The 19105-nt window shown below is 37.1% G+C and overlaps 5 protein-coding genes across 7 annotated transcripts; 3 read left to right on the top strand and 2 right to left on the bottom strand.

Moving 5' to 3' along the window:
* Positions 1-15: 15 nt before the first annotated feature.
* On the bottom strand, positions 16-2543 carry LOC100748574. Its single transcript, XM_003488519.4, has 6 exons — positions 2430-2543; positions 2102-2304; positions 1658-2039; positions 1171-1355; positions 670-1035; positions 16-357 (listed from the first exon to the last, which is right to left on the bottom strand). Exons 3-6 carry the CDS (start codon positions 1992-1994, stop codon positions 124-126), a joined length of 1122 nt encoding a protein of 373 aa, XP_003488567.1. The 5' UTR covers positions 1995-2039; positions 2102-2304; positions 2430-2543; the 3' UTR covers positions 16-123.
* Positions 2544-2612: 69 nt separating this feature from the next.
* Positions 2613-4410, top strand: LOC100745778 (60S ribosomal protein L15). The gene is made up of 5 exons (XM_012384258.3): positions 2613-2723; positions 3040-3220; positions 3556-3692; positions 3803-3913; positions 4097-4410. Exons 2-5 carry the CDS (start codon positions 3049-3051, stop codon positions 4289-4291), a joined length of 615 nt encoding a protein of 204 aa, XP_012239681.1. The 5' UTR covers positions 2613-2723; positions 3040-3048; the 3' UTR covers positions 4292-4410.
* A 102-nt stretch (positions 4411-4512) lies between these two features.
* Positions 4513-5759, bottom strand: LOC100748214 (actin-related protein 2/3 complex subunit 3). Its single transcript, XM_003488516.2, has 4 exons — positions 5414-5759; positions 5074-5250; positions 4810-5005; positions 4513-4732 (listed from the first exon to the last, which is right to left on the bottom strand). The coding sequence occupies exons 1-4, from the start codon at positions 5417-5419 to the stop codon at positions 4578-4580; spliced, it is 534 nt and encodes a 177-aa protein (XP_003488564.1). The 5' UTR covers positions 5420-5759; the 3' UTR covers positions 4513-4577.
* A 266-nt stretch (positions 5760-6025) lies between these two features.
* On the top strand, positions 6026-13833 carry LOC100740740 (SAFB-like transcription modulator). 2 transcript variants are annotated; one of them, XM_003488622.4, is made up of 15 exons: positions 6026-6387; positions 6694-6781; positions 6858-7006; positions 7075-7326; positions 7439-7463; positions 8682-8838; positions 10034-10074; positions 10196-10464; positions 10573-10735; positions 10817-11067; positions 11196-11698; positions 11794-11967; positions 12066-12202; positions 12300-12456; positions 12553-13833. In XM_003488622.4, the coding sequence occupies exons 1-15, from the start codon at positions 6265-6267 to the stop codon at positions 12716-12718; spliced, it is 2655 nt and encodes an 884-aa protein (XP_003488670.1). In that variant the 5' UTR covers positions 6026-6264; the 3' UTR covers positions 12719-13833. The 2 variants fall into 2 exon arrangements, with proteins under 2 accessions (XP_003488670.1, XP_012239672.1); XM_012384249.3 differs by having other exon boundaries at positions 10793-11067.
* Positions 13834-13964: 131 nt separating this feature from the next.
* LOC100740619 (clotting factor B) lies at positions 13965-19049 on the top strand. 2 transcript variants are annotated; one of them, XM_012384252.3, is made up of 8 exons: positions 13965-14576; positions 16221-16298; positions 16482-16795; positions 16866-17211; positions 17301-17596; positions 17710-17902; positions 17986-18263; positions 18457-19049. In XM_012384252.3, exons 1-8 carry the CDS (start codon positions 14536-14538, stop codon positions 18750-18752), a joined length of 1842 nt encoding a protein of 613 aa, XP_012239675.1. In that variant the 5' UTR covers positions 13965-14535; the 3' UTR covers positions 18753-19049. The 2 variants fall into 2 exon arrangements, with proteins under 2 accessions (XP_012239675.1, XP_003488669.1); XM_003488621.4 differs by having other exon boundaries at positions 16472-16795.
* Positions 19050-19105: the final 56 nt, after the last annotated feature.

Below are 19105 nucleotides of genomic sequence, written 5' to 3'. Positions count from 1 at the left end.
TTTTTGCATAAAGTAGTTTTCTAACTGACCCTTATTGAAACACGTCACTGACGCTTGTTCGTATCTGGCACTCGTTATCACTTCTATAGTGATTACCGGCTATTTTACCTGCGTGGCTATTTTTCAAACTACCACGCTACGTCGAGCACTTCTACAATGCGGTCTGTATACTTCCAACTTATCTTTTGGTGTATTCATCGCAGAATAATCGATCGGAAATGGTACGTTATTGCCCCGAATTAAGCAGGAATCTGTCATACCGAGAAAATGTTCTCCTGGTCCGAACGGACCGCGACCGAATAAAAAGTTGGCGAATACGAGTTGGTATTGTGGCCAACCGAGACGATGGTCTCCGTTCTAAAGAAAATGCAAAAATTAATTGTTTTAATATTTCCCTTGCCTATTTACGTCGCACTATTTTATTCCCGTCCCACCAATCATCAAACCCTTTCCCACTCTCTTTCATGCACTCTTGATTTTTTCTTCTTATTATGCATCTCCCATAATTTCCTTTTATCCTCCTACATTTTCACGCATGCTAATCTTAACAATAATATCAACCGTAAAAAATATCTATCATATATGTAGTATAGCGTAGTATTCCTTTATAGTATAGCGTAGTGTAGTACAGTATAGTATAATATAGTACAGTATAGTATAGCTTATTACCGACGTCACGGAATTATATGCCATATCCAGACATTTGGAGATCCTATCAGAATCTAGGCCAACGACTGATCCGTAAAACGAGCCAAGCTCTTTCTTCGAAATCACTCCATTCACTGAGCTATTGATAGCAAGAAAAAATATTCGTGGCAAAATTTTTAACCAAAATGGAATGTCATTGTAAGATGCGCCTCCAGCTGGTGCGACAACGCGCGCCCACCAACATAACCATTCCTCCAGGCTGATCTTTCCTTGGTCACCTTCCTTCTTTTTCTCTTGGAAGATTAAGTCCGCTAGTCCTTGTTCGGCCTCTATTAATCGTAAATATTCGGGCCCGTTCCATGACCAATCTGCGAATCTTCTCAGTCGCTTTCAAAAATATTGAACTATTAACATAAATCTTTCGATAATATATATAAAAATATTGAACTATTAACATATATCTTTCGATAAAATATATTATATATTATCGATTATATATATAAGGTCTATTTGTATATATACCTCTGAAAGCATTCGAAAATCTTTTCGATTAATAAAACCATCTCTATCGTGGTCCAAAAGATAAGTGAAAAAATGTGAAAACTTGTCGCGTTGAATGGGCGCTAAATCCTTTAACTTTCCTCCCCTCCTGGCTTCTTCTATAGCGATCAGATTTTCGTCGCTTGGATATCGACTCACCCATGTTGCTGTTTTACCGAAAATATAAAGGAGAAACAAAGAAGAAAACAAAAGAAAAAGAAAAAAGTTTGGTTAATGTAAAATGATATTCTGATAATAATAGCGTAAACTATAAACACATATATTAACGCATACTTTGCGTATGGAGACTTGTAATATACCTACATATGTATGTAATAAAAATAATATCTGTGTTTCTCTATGTTTTTACCGCCTTTATTTTATCCATTCAAATCTGGTCTATCATATTTTAAGTTCTGTTGTTATATCTAACGTTCATGCTTCGTGAACAAAAATGACAAAATCTTACTCCAAACGTGTACGCTCCAACTAGGATGTTCCAATTGTTTATTCGAAACAGGATCATTAACGATTTCATCGACATTAGTCGAAACAGTTCGCCATCTCTTCAACAAATCTTTCGTTCTGTCGCGTGTACGATCACAAGCTTGTCGCCAGTTCGCGATAAATTTGCGCGGCACTTTCAATGCGTTATTCTCTTCCAGACCAAGTTCTTGGCTACCAGCGGAACTTCTGCTTCTTTTGTCGGTCGTTTCGGTTTCCGTTGCCGTTTCGTTTCCTTCTACGACCTCTTGCATCGATGGATAATAAATCGGATCCTTTATACTGTCTGAGCGACTCTCCATCGCGGACTACGTCTCCTTAACTACCACTTATTCGTGCTACCTCTCCTGAAATAATCAATTCCTCGACAAGAGGTCACCAGGTCGCTCGATAATGGAACTGTCTGTACCGTCTAATATTTTCATAACTGGTTTTGTATTTTCATCGTATCGTCGAACATCCTCCTACATTTCCCACTGTAACTTTTGATTTATCTTGACAATTGATTGCGGGTCGAAAATCAAATCTCTTACGATTCTTTTAAACGTCCAACTATAAGCAAATCAATCTGTGATGCTCTTGACAAAAGTGTCATTTTAACAGAAAGGAAACCTTAAAAAAGAAAGAAAGAGAAATATTTGTTAAAAATTGTCATTTTCGGAATTTAATTAGTTTATTCATTTGTTATATTCATCTTACTGAACTTATCTACATATTTAAATGCGCATTAGAATCACCTTAAACTTCCTAACTTCAATTCGATATTTCGAATGAATTTGTGCATCAATTATTAAGTTTTTTCTACACTGTACGATTATAATCCGATAACTATTCTGGTGATTTCATTTACCTTTTTCTTACATTATCGGTGGATGAAACACATAAAAAATTTGTTGCTTTTTCCTTCCCATAGATGTCCCCGTGATATTTGTAGCATCGAGTACACTATCTTCAGTACTTAGTATACTGTGGCTTAATACGTCGACGCCAGAAAGGTTATATTTCCCTTCCTTCTATTTCAATTGTCGAGGGTGAGTGCTACGTGCTTGAAATCGTGTTATATCTCAAGAATCCAATCGTATTTCTGTATCGCTAGTGGAAGAGATTTATTGTCAAGAATACTCGTACAAAATGTTCTTATGATTTTATTCGTTATTTTCACGAGAATGCTATATTTATTGTGTCAATGAAGTTAACCTTTTCATTTATTGTATCTCATGCTTCGTTTCCTTTTATTTCCTTAGACATCTTGATTTTAATTATGCTTCTTGATGCTTCTTTAGATTAAGTTTAATTGTACGCTTATTCAGTTATGATTATATTTGTATCTGTATTGTTTTTTCTCAGGGCTTCGCAATGGGTGCATATAAATATATGCAGGAGTTGTATCGCAAGAAGCAGAGCGATGTGCTGCGATTCTTGCTTCGTGTCAGATGTTGGCAATATCGTCAATTGACTAAAATGCATCGTGCTCCCAGACCATCTAGACCCGATAAAGCACGTCGCTTGGGTTACAAAGCTAAAGAAGGTATAAATCATAGTTTCTCAATAGGAAATATAAAATGACAAACTTTACCAAATTTTAACATTTTCGAATCAAGCTAGTTACATTACATTAATCTACTTTAATCGTATAATTTTAGTTCTTACACTTATTTTTTTATCATTATTTTTATTTTTACACGTAAAATATCTGCAACATTGAATGTTTAAAAAGTACAGATGATGAGATATACATGCACCACTCTTACAATTACATGGTGATTTGTATATACTGACATTGTTTTTTTTTCTAATTTAGACTATGTAAAATTTATGTATATGTAATATAATACACATGAGAATTTTACTATCAATATGCAGGTTTTGTGATATTTAGAATTCGTGTACGAAGAGGTGGTCGTAAACGTCCTGTTCCCAAAGGTGCAACTTATGGAAAGCCAAAAAGTCATGGCGTTAATCAGTTGAAGCCTACTAGAAAATTACAGTCTGTTGCTGAGGTAAGTTCATAACTGGGATACCACTTTACATATAGAGACCATTTCTTGCTCTTTTGTTTTTACTTTTTGATTAATAAACAAATAATATTTTGTAATTTAATTATCTTCAGGAACGTGTTGGCCGTCGTTGTGGTGGTCTACGAGTTTTAAACAGTTATTGGGTAGCTCAGGATTCTTCATATAAATATTATGAAGTTATCCTGATTGATCCAGCACATAAGGTAATTTTCATAATATTTGAACAATTTGTACACTTACTTTAATAGAATATGATGATATTGTTATATGTTACTGAAATATTGTGATTTTTTATCTTCCTTGGATGTCTGAGTGAATAAATACAGTAAAAGAGATTTACAATACAGTTACAAGAGATGTATTATTAATATTCGATTATATTTCAGGCAATACGTAATGATCCAAAAGTTAACTGGATATGTAATGCAGTACATAAGCATCGTGAACTTCGTGGAAAGACATCAGCGGGCAGAAGTTCGCGAGGTTTAGGGAAAGGACACCGTTACTCACAAACTATCGGTGGTTCTCGTCGTGCAGCGTGGTTGAGAAGAAACTCTTTGTCACTTCGCAGAAAACGATAAATTTCTTAAGTATTCCGAATAATGATCTTCACGTGTATACGATACATCATTTCATTGATATATTAGAAATATTTGTATCAATATTATGGTATATCTTGTACGAAATAAATGTTTCTTTCCTAATGGGTTATTTTATATACTTTTTTCTTATATTCGATTTAGTTGTATGTACAAGTCTCAAATTTTTTTTATTTTGATGGGATATTAAAACTCATAATTCCGTGCAACAAATTTTTGTATTTATCCATTATACATATAATCTAAAAATAGCGTTAAAAAATATATTTTATTGTCCAGGGCCAGACAGTGACTTATCCATGAACTTTTTCTTTGCAAAACATAGCCACCATTTGCTTGGTTTACCATCTTCACCATATACCTTTTCTACAAGCCTAACACCTGTTTCTTGTCTTATTTGCTGTAAATATTGCCTCATAGTATCTGTGGAAAAAGAAACAATTTTTTTATCTAATACCTGCATCCTTTCTGGTAAAAAATTAACGCAATATTTATATTACCTGCTTCTACGGGATTACTTGGTTTTGCATATACAGAATTCAAAGGAAAACCAGGATCACCAGGGATGTCAAATTTTGATATAGCAAGAGAATACATTTCATTTGTTGCTTGAGCTTGAGTTGCACACTTCTGTAATCTCTTCAAGCACTCAGTTATATATAACGTAATATAAATTAAAACTCTATCAGCTTCGCTCTAAAATGACGCAATTCCTAATGCTTTTCAAATATAGATTTAACTCCAAATAAAGATAAAATTAATACCTTAATTTCATATGTCCTAAAGAACACATTTGCCTTAAAGAAATACAATGCTTCGTCAATTATATCTAGATCTTTATTGTTGAAGGGAGGTGCAGGGCCCCTAAAATGCGTTCTAATTGGCAAAAGTGCCATATTACCCACATTTCCATTATTTTCAATGAAACTTGAATGATATGCCTATAATAAAAAACAACTGACATGTCCGTATAGTACTATAATAAATTTGATAAGAATAAAACGTATGTACATAAGAAAATCTATGGTAACAGTAAGTGTCAATAAAAATGATCTACCAATAGTACACGTAGTGTTCAATATTACATTAAAGCATGTTACTTACAGGCATATTGACAAATCAATGTAAAAGATGTACCGTTTAAATCTATAACTTTTCACATATATAACGTCAAACGAGCGTATTCACCTTACATGTAACATGCAAATCAATACATCATATACACATTTTTGATTAAAGACAGTAAAGTTAACAGAATACGTGAGTAATACTGAGTATATACAGCCAGCTTCAAGAGCATAAAAATTCTAACAACACCTAACAAGTTCTAGGTCTTTTGATGTATAAATTATAAAGTAATTGAATTTTTAACATTTCAATCATTTCAATTTTGTTTTATATATAAATGTAAATATAATCACGTATAATTTGCTGCTTAATGATATTTCTCATTTTCAATATTGTAACTAGTGTAAGAATTCTTTGATTGGTAGACTAACCAACGTTCTTACTACCCACTTTATTCTATTCGTTTATAAGTATCTACCCTGCATACATATGTAGATCTAGAAAATATTATACTTTTTGTCATATTCAATGTTACATAATTTCTAATTCGTATCGTGAAATTTTGTATAGTAAAATTTATTCTAGTAATAATCCAATGAAATGCATTTTTGATTTTTTAGATTGGTTATTCTATTCATTTTATGCGAGAATTACTTCCGGTCATTTCCGTTAAATGGCGACGACGATGGATAGTTCGTATCGCAGTGTGTGGTCGTAACATCTTCTTCGTGATTTTGAGAAACCAATTAATTGTTCTTTTAGTCTATCATAATTTTATTACTCCAGTTAGTTCATGTACGATAATTTGTTTAGAAAATTATACGTGCAAGAACGATAAAATCGAAAGCATAAGCGTGCCTTTTGTCGGATCCTTTTGTATAAGAATAATGGCCGAAGTTGAAGGAAAAAAGCTTACTGAACTGCGAGTTATAGATCTAAAAACAGAACTTGAACGACGCGGGCTAGACAAAACTGGCAATAAAGCTGCACTTCTCGAGCGTCTTTCCAAAGTAAATTTTCTTACTTCTCATACTGCTTATTAAGATATCGTTAATAGCATTACTCGTTATTTTATCGCCATTTTAACCCTCTTGATATCATTGATAGTTTATTTTAGTAGTAATCTACGTATATGATTACAGAAAATTAATTTCGTTAAACAACCACTATAATATTACCTTTTTAAAATACAAATTTTATTTTCTAATTACAGTTAGCTAATGAAATTAGAGTTCGTAATCCGGAAATCTTATATTTTTTAAACTGTTGTTGTTATTATAATTAAGGTAATGTCATTATTATGTTGATGTGTAAAGGCCATAACAGACGAAGGTCAAGATCCTGATGAATACTTGATTGTACCTTGTGGTGGATTATGCAAAGTTAGCCCAAGGAAAAACAGTGGTATGTTATTTTGCCTTCTGAGAGACAAATTTAATGTTATTTATTCAAACTATCTATATTTCCCTTTTGATTTTAGTAACAGGTACAACAAATCAAGATGAATCTGTTGATACATTAGAGAACCAGAAGGAAGAAAGTATGGAGATATTGGATAGTAACGAAGCAAAACTCAAAGTAGAAACGAAGTCTGTTGCAGAAGAGGATACAACAGCATCCAAGACAGAAGTAAGTGTGGTCAATATGTTTCTTATATGTATTTTATGAATTATAAAATAAATGGACAAGTATTCTAGGAACAACAAAATGAAGTCCAAAATAATGTTAGTAAAGAAATGGAACACAAGCAGGAACTTAAAAATCAATTGAATAAAAGTTCAATTGAAAATACACAGACTACTGATAAAAAAGTAGAATCTGATGTAGCTACTGTAGTAAATCAAACCACAACTAATTCAGTTTCGACCGTTGAGGCTAATGGTATCGACAATGAAGATTCCATCAATCTAACTATCGGCGAAGATGAAGAAAATCTCCTTGCGGAGGAGGTAACGGATTTAATTAAATCGTGACTCTAACATTTAAAGAAGGGAGAGGCAGGGATGGGACAAAAAAGAAAATAAACAAAAGTAATCGTGTATGTTATCTTGTATGTTTCAGACAGAATCTCACGAGAGGCATAAGGGTAAGTTTTATCATGTATTGGACTTCACGTATATATGTACATATATGTATATACATATATACATACATATACACATATCTATTTATATGTATATGTATGTATGAATAGTCTAAGATTTCAAGGAATAAATATAGCGCTACTATTGTCGATGGTCACGAGTAAGTTATTTAAATATGTGGCATCAAGACTAAGGGACATGTTTATCTACGTGTAAACCCTCACCTATTCAGAATTACGAGCGCGCTGAATTTGTCAACAAAGTTACTCTTCATGCTTCATTTTACATCCAATCTTCGAGCTTCATATGTGCAATCAAGCACACGTGCAGGAATGGATACACACCCATTTGTCATGTGGACATGACAGCAGTAATATACCAGCAATGTATCATGGCACGATGATCGACAAGGTTTCAACTGAAATGAAACGTACATTCGCCGACGTTATTGCGCGCAGTTTTATACCAACAAAGTTAATGTTGATATTATGTTCCACAAGTTTATCCCATAAGTGCTAGTCTATAAGTTAGTTAACGTTAGAGTTTGATATAAAGTTACATTTAATTCTACCTAACCACATAGAGCATCGTTGGATCGTTTGGTCTCCAAATTGTGTGGATACAAGAAGACTCAAGAGTATCTCAAGTCAAAACTCTTCCCAGTATGTGGTTGATGATGCATCGTTATTTATCACGCCGGAAAAATCAATGCCTTAAAACTATTGACTTAAAATTATCGCATGTTATTTTAACGTGCAGATATGTTGCTCTCGCAAAAATCATAGTTATCGACATAACCTTCTACGTGCGCACGCGCGCGTATGTGTTCCTTTTTTCAACCTTTTCAGCTTTTTTTTCTCCTTTTCCGTCTACTCTCCTTTCTTCTTTCCCGCATTACCTTTAGATTTCCTGAAATGTTTCTTTTAATTTAGGCTTTGGTTCAGAGTCCGTTTCGTGTAAAGGTACAAAGGTAACTTTAAGTTATTAGAAAATCGAAAGAAAACAAAGATAAAGTAGGGTCGCTATGGATTATACCATTGAAGAGCGAATTTGTGATATTGCAATCATGCGATCTTCATCATAATTTGCTCCGCAATCTGTTAGTGGTTCGGGAAAATTCCATGCAGGAAATACAGGCCACTAAGCAGCAGGAGTGTTAGGGAGGGAGAAGAAATCTGGCTTCGCAGAAAGTGACTATGCTACCTTGATTGTCTCTGCAGATGGAGGAGAGAAGAAGAAAGTGGAAGAAAGCAAGAAGGGAGAGTCTAAAGGGAGCAGTAGAGCAGAAGCCGGTGCCAACAACAAGGAAGGGACAACATCGGGTGGAAACGTCGGGACGAAGAGCAAGCAGGACGGTGGTGGAGACGGAAGCAAGAGGTTGGTCTCTCATTGCTAAACGGTTCACAGTGGTACGACAACGAAATGTCACACAACTCTATGCTAGCGATGCTCTTCCGCCGCATAAAATACCATCAGGATAATATACTGTCGAACGATGGATTCCAAGCTGAATTATTCGTCACAATCGCACGCAAGATTACTTTATTCCCTTTTTTTCAATCGCATACGAAGTTCCTTTCCAATCTCGTATGTTTAGGCTATAATTCTTAACTCTGGAAAGTATGTTAAGAAATCGAGAAATTGGCTAGCAAACTTAACCAAATCAAGTCCTATATAAACCGCTCCTAATCATAAACGAATATTTTTCGATGGTGTGTTACACGATCTACAATTACCAATGAAAGCGATTTCATATGCTACCTCTTCCCTCTCTGGTGAAGATATTCGTTTATTAAACAAACAGCAGTTTCGTCGAGCATGGTAGCAAGATATATTAGCATCTCGAGATAAATCATACAATCGACTGATCCCGCTTAAGCCTTAACGCGACATCAAGCAATCATATCATTCACCGAAGACACTACTACTATATATTGCGTGTGTGTCGATACTTGTTGCAAGTTGCAAAGAAGTGCCAAGCCTACTCGGAAGAACTACGAAGGAGATGCCCCATTTTTGGAAAGCTTGTGTAAAAGGGATACACAATAATACAAATATATTTACCGCACGGACATACTTTCGTTACTCACGAATGATGAAAACTGGATTCAACTGCAATGAAAACATAGTAATTTCTTTAAACTGGTAACAAATTGTATCGCAACGATACATACAAGAGAACGTCAAAACGAATATCTAATTATTCCTACTGTTACTGTTATTGTTGTTTCCATTATTGTTGTTGTTGCTGCCGCTGCTGTTGTTATTGTTATCTTTATCATTGTTAACAATGATGATGGTGCTAATGATGATGCTGGTGATAATAATAACGATGATAATAATAATAATCATGATAACGATGACGATGACGACGATGGTCATAATAATAGCGATATCATTATAAAAATAAAAGTTGCTAGCCAAATTTATATGCTTAACATAGTTACAGAGGTACCTAATTAAGCCTCGATAAAAACAAACAAAATCATTATTTCTAATATGTTATCTTTCATATGTAATAAGGATTGTTCAAATGATTACCAGTCATAATGAAAATAATAATTGTTTTCAGCGTGGAGTCTAGCAACAAGAGTCAAAAAAGAGATGATAAAGGTAACTATGAAATGATTTCTTAAATTTTGTTTACAGAATTGTAATTGAATTTTCAAATTAAAATTAACGGGATATTACTATTCTTTACTTTTTATTTGTAATTATTTTATTTGTTGTGCAGACAAGAAGACTTCACAAGTCAGCCCTGTTAATGCAAGCAGTAGAAACTTGTGGGTATCTGGATTGTCTTCGAGTACTCGTGCGACAGATTTGAAACAAATATTCTCAAAATATGGAAAAGTGATTGGTGCAAAAGTGGTTACGAATGCAAGAACGCCGGGAGCAAGATGCTACGGATATGTAACCATGTCCACCAGTGAGGATGCCGCAAAATGTATACAACATTTACATAGAACTGAACTTCATGGGCGTGTAATATCCGTAGAGAAGGTAGATGAAACAGGAAAAAAAGAAAAGAAAGGCTTCTTAAGCCATTGTCCTCTTAAATCTTCTGGCATACATTCCCTCATGGCATGTTCTCTCATTTTGTGTTTAAAGGCCAAAGGCGATACTCAGCAGAGTCACATGCGTAAACGGGATACCACGAATGGAAAATCCGAGAAGAAGGAAGAAAAGGAAAAAATAAAGGATAATCATGAGATCAGTGATCGGAAGGATAAGGAAACGAAGAAAGAAACTGAAGATAAAGGATCAGAAGCAAGTAAGTAATTTTGTAATAAATAATTTACGTAAAATAATATTACGTGTGTTGTAAAAGGAACGTTTAAATGTACTGCAACAGCGAAAAAATCAGACGAGAAAAACAACGAGAATATCGAAAATAAAAAGATGGACGTACAAGAGAAGAAAGATGAAGTTTCAAAGGATGCCGATTCTCGGTCAACCAAGTCCACTAGCAAGAAACCGGAGAGCGAGAGAGGAAGACGCGACGAGAAGAGAATTCGATCCTGGGATCATCATCGATCTCATAGTCGATCCCGCAGCCGCGAACGGCGTAGACGTGATGACGTGCTGACGTTTGCAAAGATCAGGGTAAAAGCCAGTATTACTTACCGGTGATAAGGGAGGGAAATATTTTTCTACCGTTTAGCGATTTAGCTATCGAAAGATCAGTTACGAAGCTAGGCCCTGACATACAAGCATGCCATGTGTATTTTCAGGAGGAACGAGAAAGGCAAAGATTACGGGAAAGAGAGAGGATGCTTCGTGAAGAAGAACGAAGGAGAAGAGAGGATATGGAGCGGCAACGTGAAGTAGAACGTAGGCAAAGAGAAGAAGCTGCACGATTGGAAAGAGAACGGGAGAAATTGCGAAGGGAAAGAGAAAGAATCGAGCAGGAGAAAGCCGAATTGCTCCGACTTGAACGGGAACGTCAGAAACTGGAGCGGGAAAAGCTAGAGCGAGAAAGATTGGAACTGAAAAGGCAACAGATGCGTTTAGAAGAGAGCAGGCGTGCTCCGCCTCCGCCGTCTATCAAGAGATGTTCCAGCGATAGAAGGGATCCTAGAGACATGTACGTTGAGCCAGATAGGAAGCGAATAACCACCGAACATAGTCGAAAACACATTCCGGAACGTGTGAGTGATCGTCGTGGTGAAATTTTGGATCGTGTCTCAGATAGACGATTAGACGCTTCACCACCTACCCGCTACGAATCTAGTAGGTAAGACACGCGTGTCATTCCTGATATATGTCTTTGCCTTAACGCAAGAGAATGGAAGCAGAGAAAATATGAAAAAATCGTAACACAAATTACAGATCCGCACAAGATTTAGGGTTAAAGAAGGAATTTAAACGCAGCAGCGAGTTTACTTCACGCAGTAGTCGTCCCGATAGCTTTTCAGATGTATCTCGAGGAAGGGAAGTGATCGTTCGCCGAGAAACTCTCGGCACGACTGCAACGTCTATCGATCCTCGACAAGTTAAGGAAAGGTAAAATAGAGAGAGAGAGAGAGAGAAGAGAGAATTATTTAATGTTTTGATACAATACGCAGTTTGATTTTCCAAACTATAGAAACGTTTTTGTATAGATACGAACGTGCAAGTACAACCACTTATAATCGTGACCGTGATGTGAGACGTTCTGAAACAGATACCCATAGGAGCTCTAGGGATAGTCATACACGATATAGTGAAAGCTTCAAACCTACGGGCTCCAGTACACCACGTTAGTATATCAAAAAGATTTAAACGGTTTTAAAAAATTGTTAAATTATATTAAGTTAATATTAAACCATACCAATACTTGCTGTACGCACGCACAGGTGATAGTCGTTACGTTGAAAGTAATCGAACAACTAGTAGCTGGCACTCTGGACCTCCGTCTACAAAATCATTTAATTCCGTACCAAGTAGTGGGACCCGAGATCCACGAAATGAACCATCCAGTTGGAGTTCTAGGTCCTCCGATAATGTAAACAGGTACATAACAAACTAAATCTCTTTTCTTTTTCTTTCTTGACAAATTTCCATACAATTTCTAAGCAAGGAGCCTAACAATAATCGAATTGATTTTAGATGGAGTAATTCAAGTAGCATGGGAAACACATTACGACATCCAGTACCACCAACGTATCAAAGTGGTCCTATTCAATCTATGGGATTGACAGCACCTGGGACAGCGCCCTCCTACGATCGTTTTGATCCATATAAATCTTCTATGCCAAGCATGAGGAAATATTGATCTTGTATCGCTGATCTGTACCATTATAATGAATAATTGATGAATTTTTGTATCCACGTGTTTCTGATGCTGGACATACGCGTGCGCTCACACTTTCACATATGCACACGCACACTAAATTATTATTTATATGATTATTAAATCAAACTTCATTATACTTCAGTAATTAATCACATACGTAAATTTTAGTTCCAAGCGCTTGCGTGCATTTGATTGTGATTCGTAGAGCAGATGCAAATAACTCCGCTCGTGGATAAGTGACGTGTACATACATGTGTTAAAAATCATTTTCGACGCTCGCAGTCGTGTCGCTACCCTTAAATGAAATTTTTAATGAATTGAATGTCTCACTCCCGATACTCGTCTAATCTATCATTAATAACGAGTTTTGAATTCATGGGTTCACTCTATATCCATGCAAAATTTGGCATCATTTCCTTAAATAGCTTCTGAATTTATGATTCAGGAGTGGAAAAAGGAAATTGTACTTCTACTATCACTGTTTCTACTGCTATTGCTATTAGTACTAGTACTATTGCTACTGCTACTATAACTACTGTTATTATTACTATGTTCTCACTGCTGCAAGCAGATACTTGAGTGGTATTCATTGCGATAAATGTAAACATACAATATAGCTTATGCGCTATAATATTCGGCGTATGTGTAATACCGAGGTTTAATAGATTTTTGTACATTTGTTAATAGCCACGATTTAGAAATCTAGAAAGAGACGATCGAAGTGGGACAAACTATTTTTCGTTTGTCTACAGCGTAATTACATTTATAAGATATATTATATCGATTGTTATTTGCAACTTCTTTCAAACAGTGACGCGCATTCATTTATATCATTGAAGATATATATTCTTCTAGAGTAATAAGACATACCATATAGCGTTATAAACAATTACATCGTGTACCTTCGATTAATTCCTTGTAGAAATACGTACATATTCTCGTAAGAATGTGACTGAACAATTTGTATATTAAATTCCACAAGACAACAGTGTATCTTCTGACATTGAAATTTAGGTTCTTACGTGAAGCACGCATACCATGTTTCAGTATAGCGCCAACTATCACAATATAAATAAATTTATGATATATTAGAACTATTTGTTTTTAAATAACACAAATATTCACGCGAGACAATCTCTTTTTGATCGGCGGATTGCATTCAAAACACGAGACTTTCGAACTGTTAGCGATGAAGTGGATAGTTTATCGGAACTGAAACGAGTTGCTCACGTTATATGGTATTTGGTGTGTAGTCATTGTATCGCGATAGATAGCAAAAGGAGAACGAGTAAAAATACACGACAGAGGAGAACACTTTCCCTCGGTCGAAAAGTCATGGATGGCGGTTCCCATGAAAGAAGAAAAGAGAAAAGACCGAGAGAATGGGTGAGAGTGAGGGAATAATTTCATCGGGAACGAAGTATGTCGAGGTCTTTTCACGGTCAGTCATCGTGAACAAGGTTTATCGCGTATAATCGTGATTGTACGATTCGATGATTTCCTTCCTCCGCTTGAATTTTTTCATTTGGCCCCTCCCCCCTCTTTTTCGATCCTTCTCAACCCCCTCCATCGCCATGTCATCCTTTCCCTCCTTGTTTTCGCTACCTTATTTCCGCTCCCCTCTTTCACGTCCCCCTCCAACCCCTCGGTGGAGCTCGATAGACGATGAACAATCCGCCGGTAGTCTCGCGAACGCGATAACTTTGTTAAAATAGTTAAACGTGCGTTTCCGATCGCGGATGTTGAGTGTGGTAACGATAAAAAAGCGTGGAATGTCTGTAAAAAGGATCGGTTGAATGTTTTCTCTGGATCAGGATGTCGTCGTCCACCGTTTTGAGTAAGTTTTCTGTCTTTAAATACGTGGTTCAAGCACGGTAACGCGGGAACGGGCGCCCGCTGTCATTCAACTTTGTGAACGATTCTTATTCCTTATCGAACGTTTAACGATGTCGATCATCGATAGAAGAACATCGATAGAAGAACAAAGCAAAAGATCGAACTTCATTCGAGAATTTCGCGATATGTATTCGCATGGTAAAATCAAGAACATCGATTCGTATTTTATCGCGTTACGTTAACGCGCGAAAACTTTTAAACCACTTTACTTAAAATTTAAACTTTTATTCTCGACTTTTCAAACGCTAACGAATTAGGAATCATTTTCACGTGTCCCAGTTACACATTGTTTGATGACGACGCTATGCGATACTTGTGTTAGATTAGAAATTATACCAGGGATCGTTAATTCTCATTTGTTAGTGATCAAGGTGTGTCTCTGTTGAGCAATTCGTACGATGTGAGCCAAAGAGGCGCGTAAAAGAACGCGCATCGCTACAATATGCAAGGAAATGTTTTACAATGCTGTACGATGTGAAATGTTAAATTAAATCGATACATGCATGACACTATTATGTTTTGTACTCGTCGATGAACACAAAGGTATCGTTGGCTATAAACTTGGAAAAAGCACGGTGTAATATTTCATGAGATAAGAAGAAAGTAACGACGATGATCAGCGATCTTGGATGATCAGCTCTTCTCTCGGTTGTGTTATCGTAGGAGAGTGTAACACGAGCTTGGTGATGAATCAGTGAATGGAAGGAAGGCACACTTTCTCGTCGAGCAACTTTCACCATCGATGAAATCCGTGTGCGTAGACCGATGATTCCAAAAACGTTCGCTTGATCGTTCGCTTTCTTTTGTCCTCCTCTCGAGAAAAAGTTTCAAGGAAGCGGCGCGCATCGTTTACAAGCAATAACCTTGAATCACTTTTCACGAGTTTCAGCGATTTTTCTAATCTAATCCCGAGTAAGAACTCTGATAGCGGTGTAATAATATTTTAAAATACAACATTCTAATGCAACAGATTCGCGAAACTAAACAAGTTTCACCAATGGCTTCGTTACGCTTCCGATTCGATTTCACGGTGAATCGAGTTACCTTCTTCTTCTACGCTGCCAGCACGCTTTTCCTATCGATTTTACTTTTAGACTCGCGATTGAAACTCGAGAAATTGTGTTAATAGGTTATCGACGTAATCGGGCAATATGTTATTCGACAAGCTTATGTTGTATAGCGGATAGCGTGATTAACAAATTTTCAAATATAATGACGTTAACGTCGTCATCAAATACTCTGTTTGAAGAAAGCAGCGTATAACGCTAGCGGTAAATATTCGGTTTTACGATAATTACACCGCTTACATTTTAGATCTTAATCCATTGGAACGCGGTACAGTACGGTACGATACGATACGCGGTGATAAATGATGAGTCGCTGATTTGTCTGATAATAATTTTTCGAAAAGAAACTATTAATCGATCGGTCAAATGGCGAATTTATTTTCAGTTTCCGTTTCTGTTAAATTACGGTATTCCTTGTAGAAGAAAAAGGAAGATAGATTCTATCGTAATTGATGCTTACAGAATACTACCTACTAGTTCTATCGTATGCTATTTGCTGATATACACGAATGTTTCAGAATTGTGCACAGTATGGAGTTTGCTAACGAGTTCCTGGTCATACACCGAACAAATCGCCCACTATCGTTATCATACCGGTAAGTAACGGATCTCATCATAAATCTGCCATGTTGTTGTGCGATGTAAAGCTACATATATACATATTGGGAGAAACGAAATCTCGAATTGACCCGTTCAGATACGAATTCGTTTACATACGCGCGTATACATGTAGCATTGTAATAACATGTACGCGATATGAACGATACAGCATCGAATAGATACGGATCATCTGAAAAGTTTGTGATACCAATGCGAGGATGGAGTGAAACGGATGGATGGGATAGCAGTTATTCGCAAAGGTCACCTCCTGCAATTTTTCGGAGGAACACACACATTAGACCTTATGTAAGGTTAGCGAAAGTCGAACAGGAACGAGAACAACCGGATCCATTGGTTACGATCACTGAAACTTTGGGTGCTTTAAACACTGTCGGCAGTTACATCGTCAATATGACCAGAGGTATGGAGAATTCGAGTTACCCGCCAAAGGAATTACCATCGGCTATATACACTATCTCGAAGAATATTTTAGGTAAGATTTTGAAGTAAAATAATCTCTTATTTTTAACGAATTTACACAATTCTGTCATGCTCGTTTTTAGGACGCAACGTAACAGATAGCATTGCACCGTTAGTTCGAGGAGTAGCTCTGCCTTTGCGACCTATACCGACCGGCAGTTCCTCCTCCTCCTCCTCCTCTCCTTCCTCCTCCTTCTCTTCTTCTTCCGCGATTGAGATCAACCAGGAGAGTAAGGAAAAAGAATCTGTGATACCGTCGGTCGGCTGCACCACGGCGGACGGTTACCCCGGAAAGTGTCAAGATTTGAGTAATTGTCCTCAACTGTTGCTAGATTTGACCAAACTCAGACAGTCATTATGCTTCAAAAGTTTATTCGTTCCGGGAGTCTGTTGTCAATCGACGGATAAAATTGACACCAATGGGACGAGGTAAATAGAACGATCAGATGCCACCACGTAAGGGGGCCTGTGTCCGTTGTATATGATTTTGATACTTTCAACCGATTTGAAATTTTTAGTCCGATAGTCGGTACGATCTCAACCTCGGGGATCGAATCAGCTGTACATCCACCATCGCGACCACCGATCCGTCCGACGAAACCACATCAAACTCCTCGACCAATACCGCTGTTTCCCGTTGCCTCTGCTACCACGGTTACGACCGCGCCGACGAATCTCCCCGGGCTGTTAACTACAGAATTCGTCCCCGTATCCTCCCCCGTTGTCGACTTATCAGTGAACCATTCAAACAATTTCTTTGGTTCTTCTACCACCGGCGGCACTATCGATACTAATTTCATACAGGACGACGAAGGTAAACGATCACAGTACGTTAATGAATATACAAATTACATAAACCGTATGTGTGCGTGCGCACGTGTATATGTAGAAAAGCGATAGCAACGTATAAATTGTTTTCCTCGATAGAATGTGGAGTAAGGAATTCGGGTAAGTATCGAGTAGTCGGAGGAGAGGAAGCTCTTCCTGGACGTTGGCCTTGGATGGCGGCTATATTCTTGCATGGCTCGAAACGCACGGAATTTTGGTGTGGTGGATCTCTTATCGGATCGCGGTATATTCTTACCGCGGCTCATTGTACGCGCGATCACCGTCAACGGCCGTAAGTTGCTCGTTCGTAAGTAAACGTATTCATATTTTCTACTGGAAAACGGATAAAATAGCGGCTTTCGAACGTTTGTATAGATTTGCCGCGAGACAATTCACTGTGCGTCTCGGGGATATTGACCTTGAAAGAAACGACGAACCATCCGCCCCAGAAACCTACGCGGTCAAGCAAATTCACGCACATCCAAAATTTTCTCGTGTTGGATTTTACAATGACATTGCGGTTCTCGAACTGACTAGGATCGTTCGAAAATCTCCTTATGTTATACCGATCTGTCTGCCGCCAGTACATTATCGAAAAGAGCGATTTGCTGGCGCAAGGCCGACTGTAGTCGGATGGGGTACAACTTACTACGGTATGTACATATCTGTCATATTTCACTTTTTATTTTTTATTCGTGCACTTTTATTCGTTTTACGTAATACTACTAACACATACTGCTTAATCGTAGCATGCAAGTATGCATCTATGCCTCTTTTGGTATCATATTCCTTTGAATAAATCTCTCAATCTTCTTGAGAATCGAACCGGCTCGTCTTTTCCGACAGGTGGGAAAGAAAGCACGGTACAAAGACAAGCGGTGCTGCCAGTATGGAGGAACGAAGACTGCAACGCAGCTTACTTTCAGCCAATTACCAGTAATTTTCTATGCGCTGGTTACAGTCAAGGTGGCAAAGACGCTTGTCAAGGGGATTCCGGTGGTCCGCTTATGCTTAGAGCTGACGGCAGATGGATTCAAATCGGTATCGTTTCATTCGGCAACAAATGCGGAGAACCCGGATATCCGGGAGTATATACGCGTGTCACCGAATATATAGACTGGATTAAAAGTAATTTAAATTAAGAGCGAGAAACTTCCGATCCTTGCTAAAATGAATTTGTACTTTCAAGTTCCAAATGCTCGGTATGATATTTTTTTATGGTAATACGATATTGTTTGTATACCTCTGATTGTGAGTGCCAAGAATCCTTATTTATACGTACCCTGTCTATATTATTATATATGCACTAACGTGAACAGGTATAGCAGAAATATGCATATACCCGTGCATTTGTGTTATAATCCTCACTTATATTATAATTATTGTATATACGTGCGCACACTTACGCATAGTTTAATAAATTATATGTATAAATTAAATTTACCTACTTACTATTATAATATGATGAGCACTGCATGAACTTAGCTGCGATCTC

This window comes from Bombus impatiens, unplaced genomic scaffold (assembly GCF_000188095.3).
Source record: "Bombus impatiens unplaced genomic scaffold, BIMP_2.2 scf_0248, whole genome shotgun sequence".
Taxonomy (NCBI): domain Eukaryota; kingdom Metazoa; phylum Arthropoda; class Insecta; order Hymenoptera; family Apidae; genus Bombus; species Bombus impatiens.
This window is presented reverse-complemented; position numbering and strand designations above follow the sequence as displayed.

Coding starts and splice junctions, on each gene's coding strand:
- LOC100748574 (XM_003488519.4), bottom strand. CDS start 1,994: ATGGAGAGTCGCTCAGACAGTATAAAGGATCCGATTTATTATCCATCG. Junction 1,356..1,657: donor TTGGAGCGTACACGTTTGGA/GTAAGATTTTGT, acceptor TCGGTAAAACAG/CAACATGGGTGAGTCGATAT. Junction 358..669: donor CATATAATTCCGTGACGTCG/GTAATAAGCTAT, acceptor CATTTTCTTTAG/AACGGAGACCATCGTCTCGG.
- LOC100745778 (XM_012384258.3), top strand. CDS start 3,049: ATGGGTGCATATAAATATATGCAGGAGTTGTATCGCAAGAAGCAGAGC. Junction 3,693..3,802: donor AATTACAGTCTGTTGCTGAG/GTAAGTTCATAA, acceptor AATTATCTTCAG/GAACGTGTTGGCCGTCGTTG. Junction 3,914..4,096: donor TGATTGATCCAGCACATAAG/GTAATTTTCATA, acceptor ATTATATTTCAG/GCAATACGTAATGATCCAAA.
- LOC100740740 (XM_012384249.3), top strand. CDS start 6,265: ATGGCCGAAGTTGAAGGAAAAAAGCTTACTGAACTGCGAGTTATAGAT. Junction 6,388..6,693: donor TTCTCGAGCGTCTTTCCAAA/GTAAATTTTCTT, acceptor TGATGTGTAAAG/GCCATAACAGACGAAGGTCA. Junction 10,075..10,195: donor TCAAAAAAGAGATGATAAAG/GTAACTATGAAA, acceptor TTTGTTGTGCAG/ACAAGAAGACTTCACAAGTC.
- LOC100740619 (XM_012384252.3), top strand. CDS start 14,536: ATGTTTTCTCTGGATCAGGATGTCGTCGTCCACCGTTTTGA. Junction 14,577..16,220: donor GTCGTCGTCCACCGTTTTGA/GTAAGTTTTCTG, acceptor CGAATGTTTCAG/AATTGTGCACAGTATGGAGT. Junction 17,903..17,985: donor CGCGATCACCGTCAACGGCC/GTAAGTTGCTCG, acceptor ACGTTTGTATAG/ATTTGCCGCGAGACAATTCA.
- LOC100748214 (XM_003488516.2), bottom strand. Junction 5,006..5,073: donor TTAGGACATATGAAATTAAG/GTATTAATTTTA, acceptor GCGTCATTTTAG/AGCGAAGCTGATAGAGTTTT. Junction 4,733..4,809: donor AAGTAATCCCGTAGAAGCAG/GTAATATAAATA, acceptor CTTTTTCCACAG/ATACTATGAGGCAATATTTA.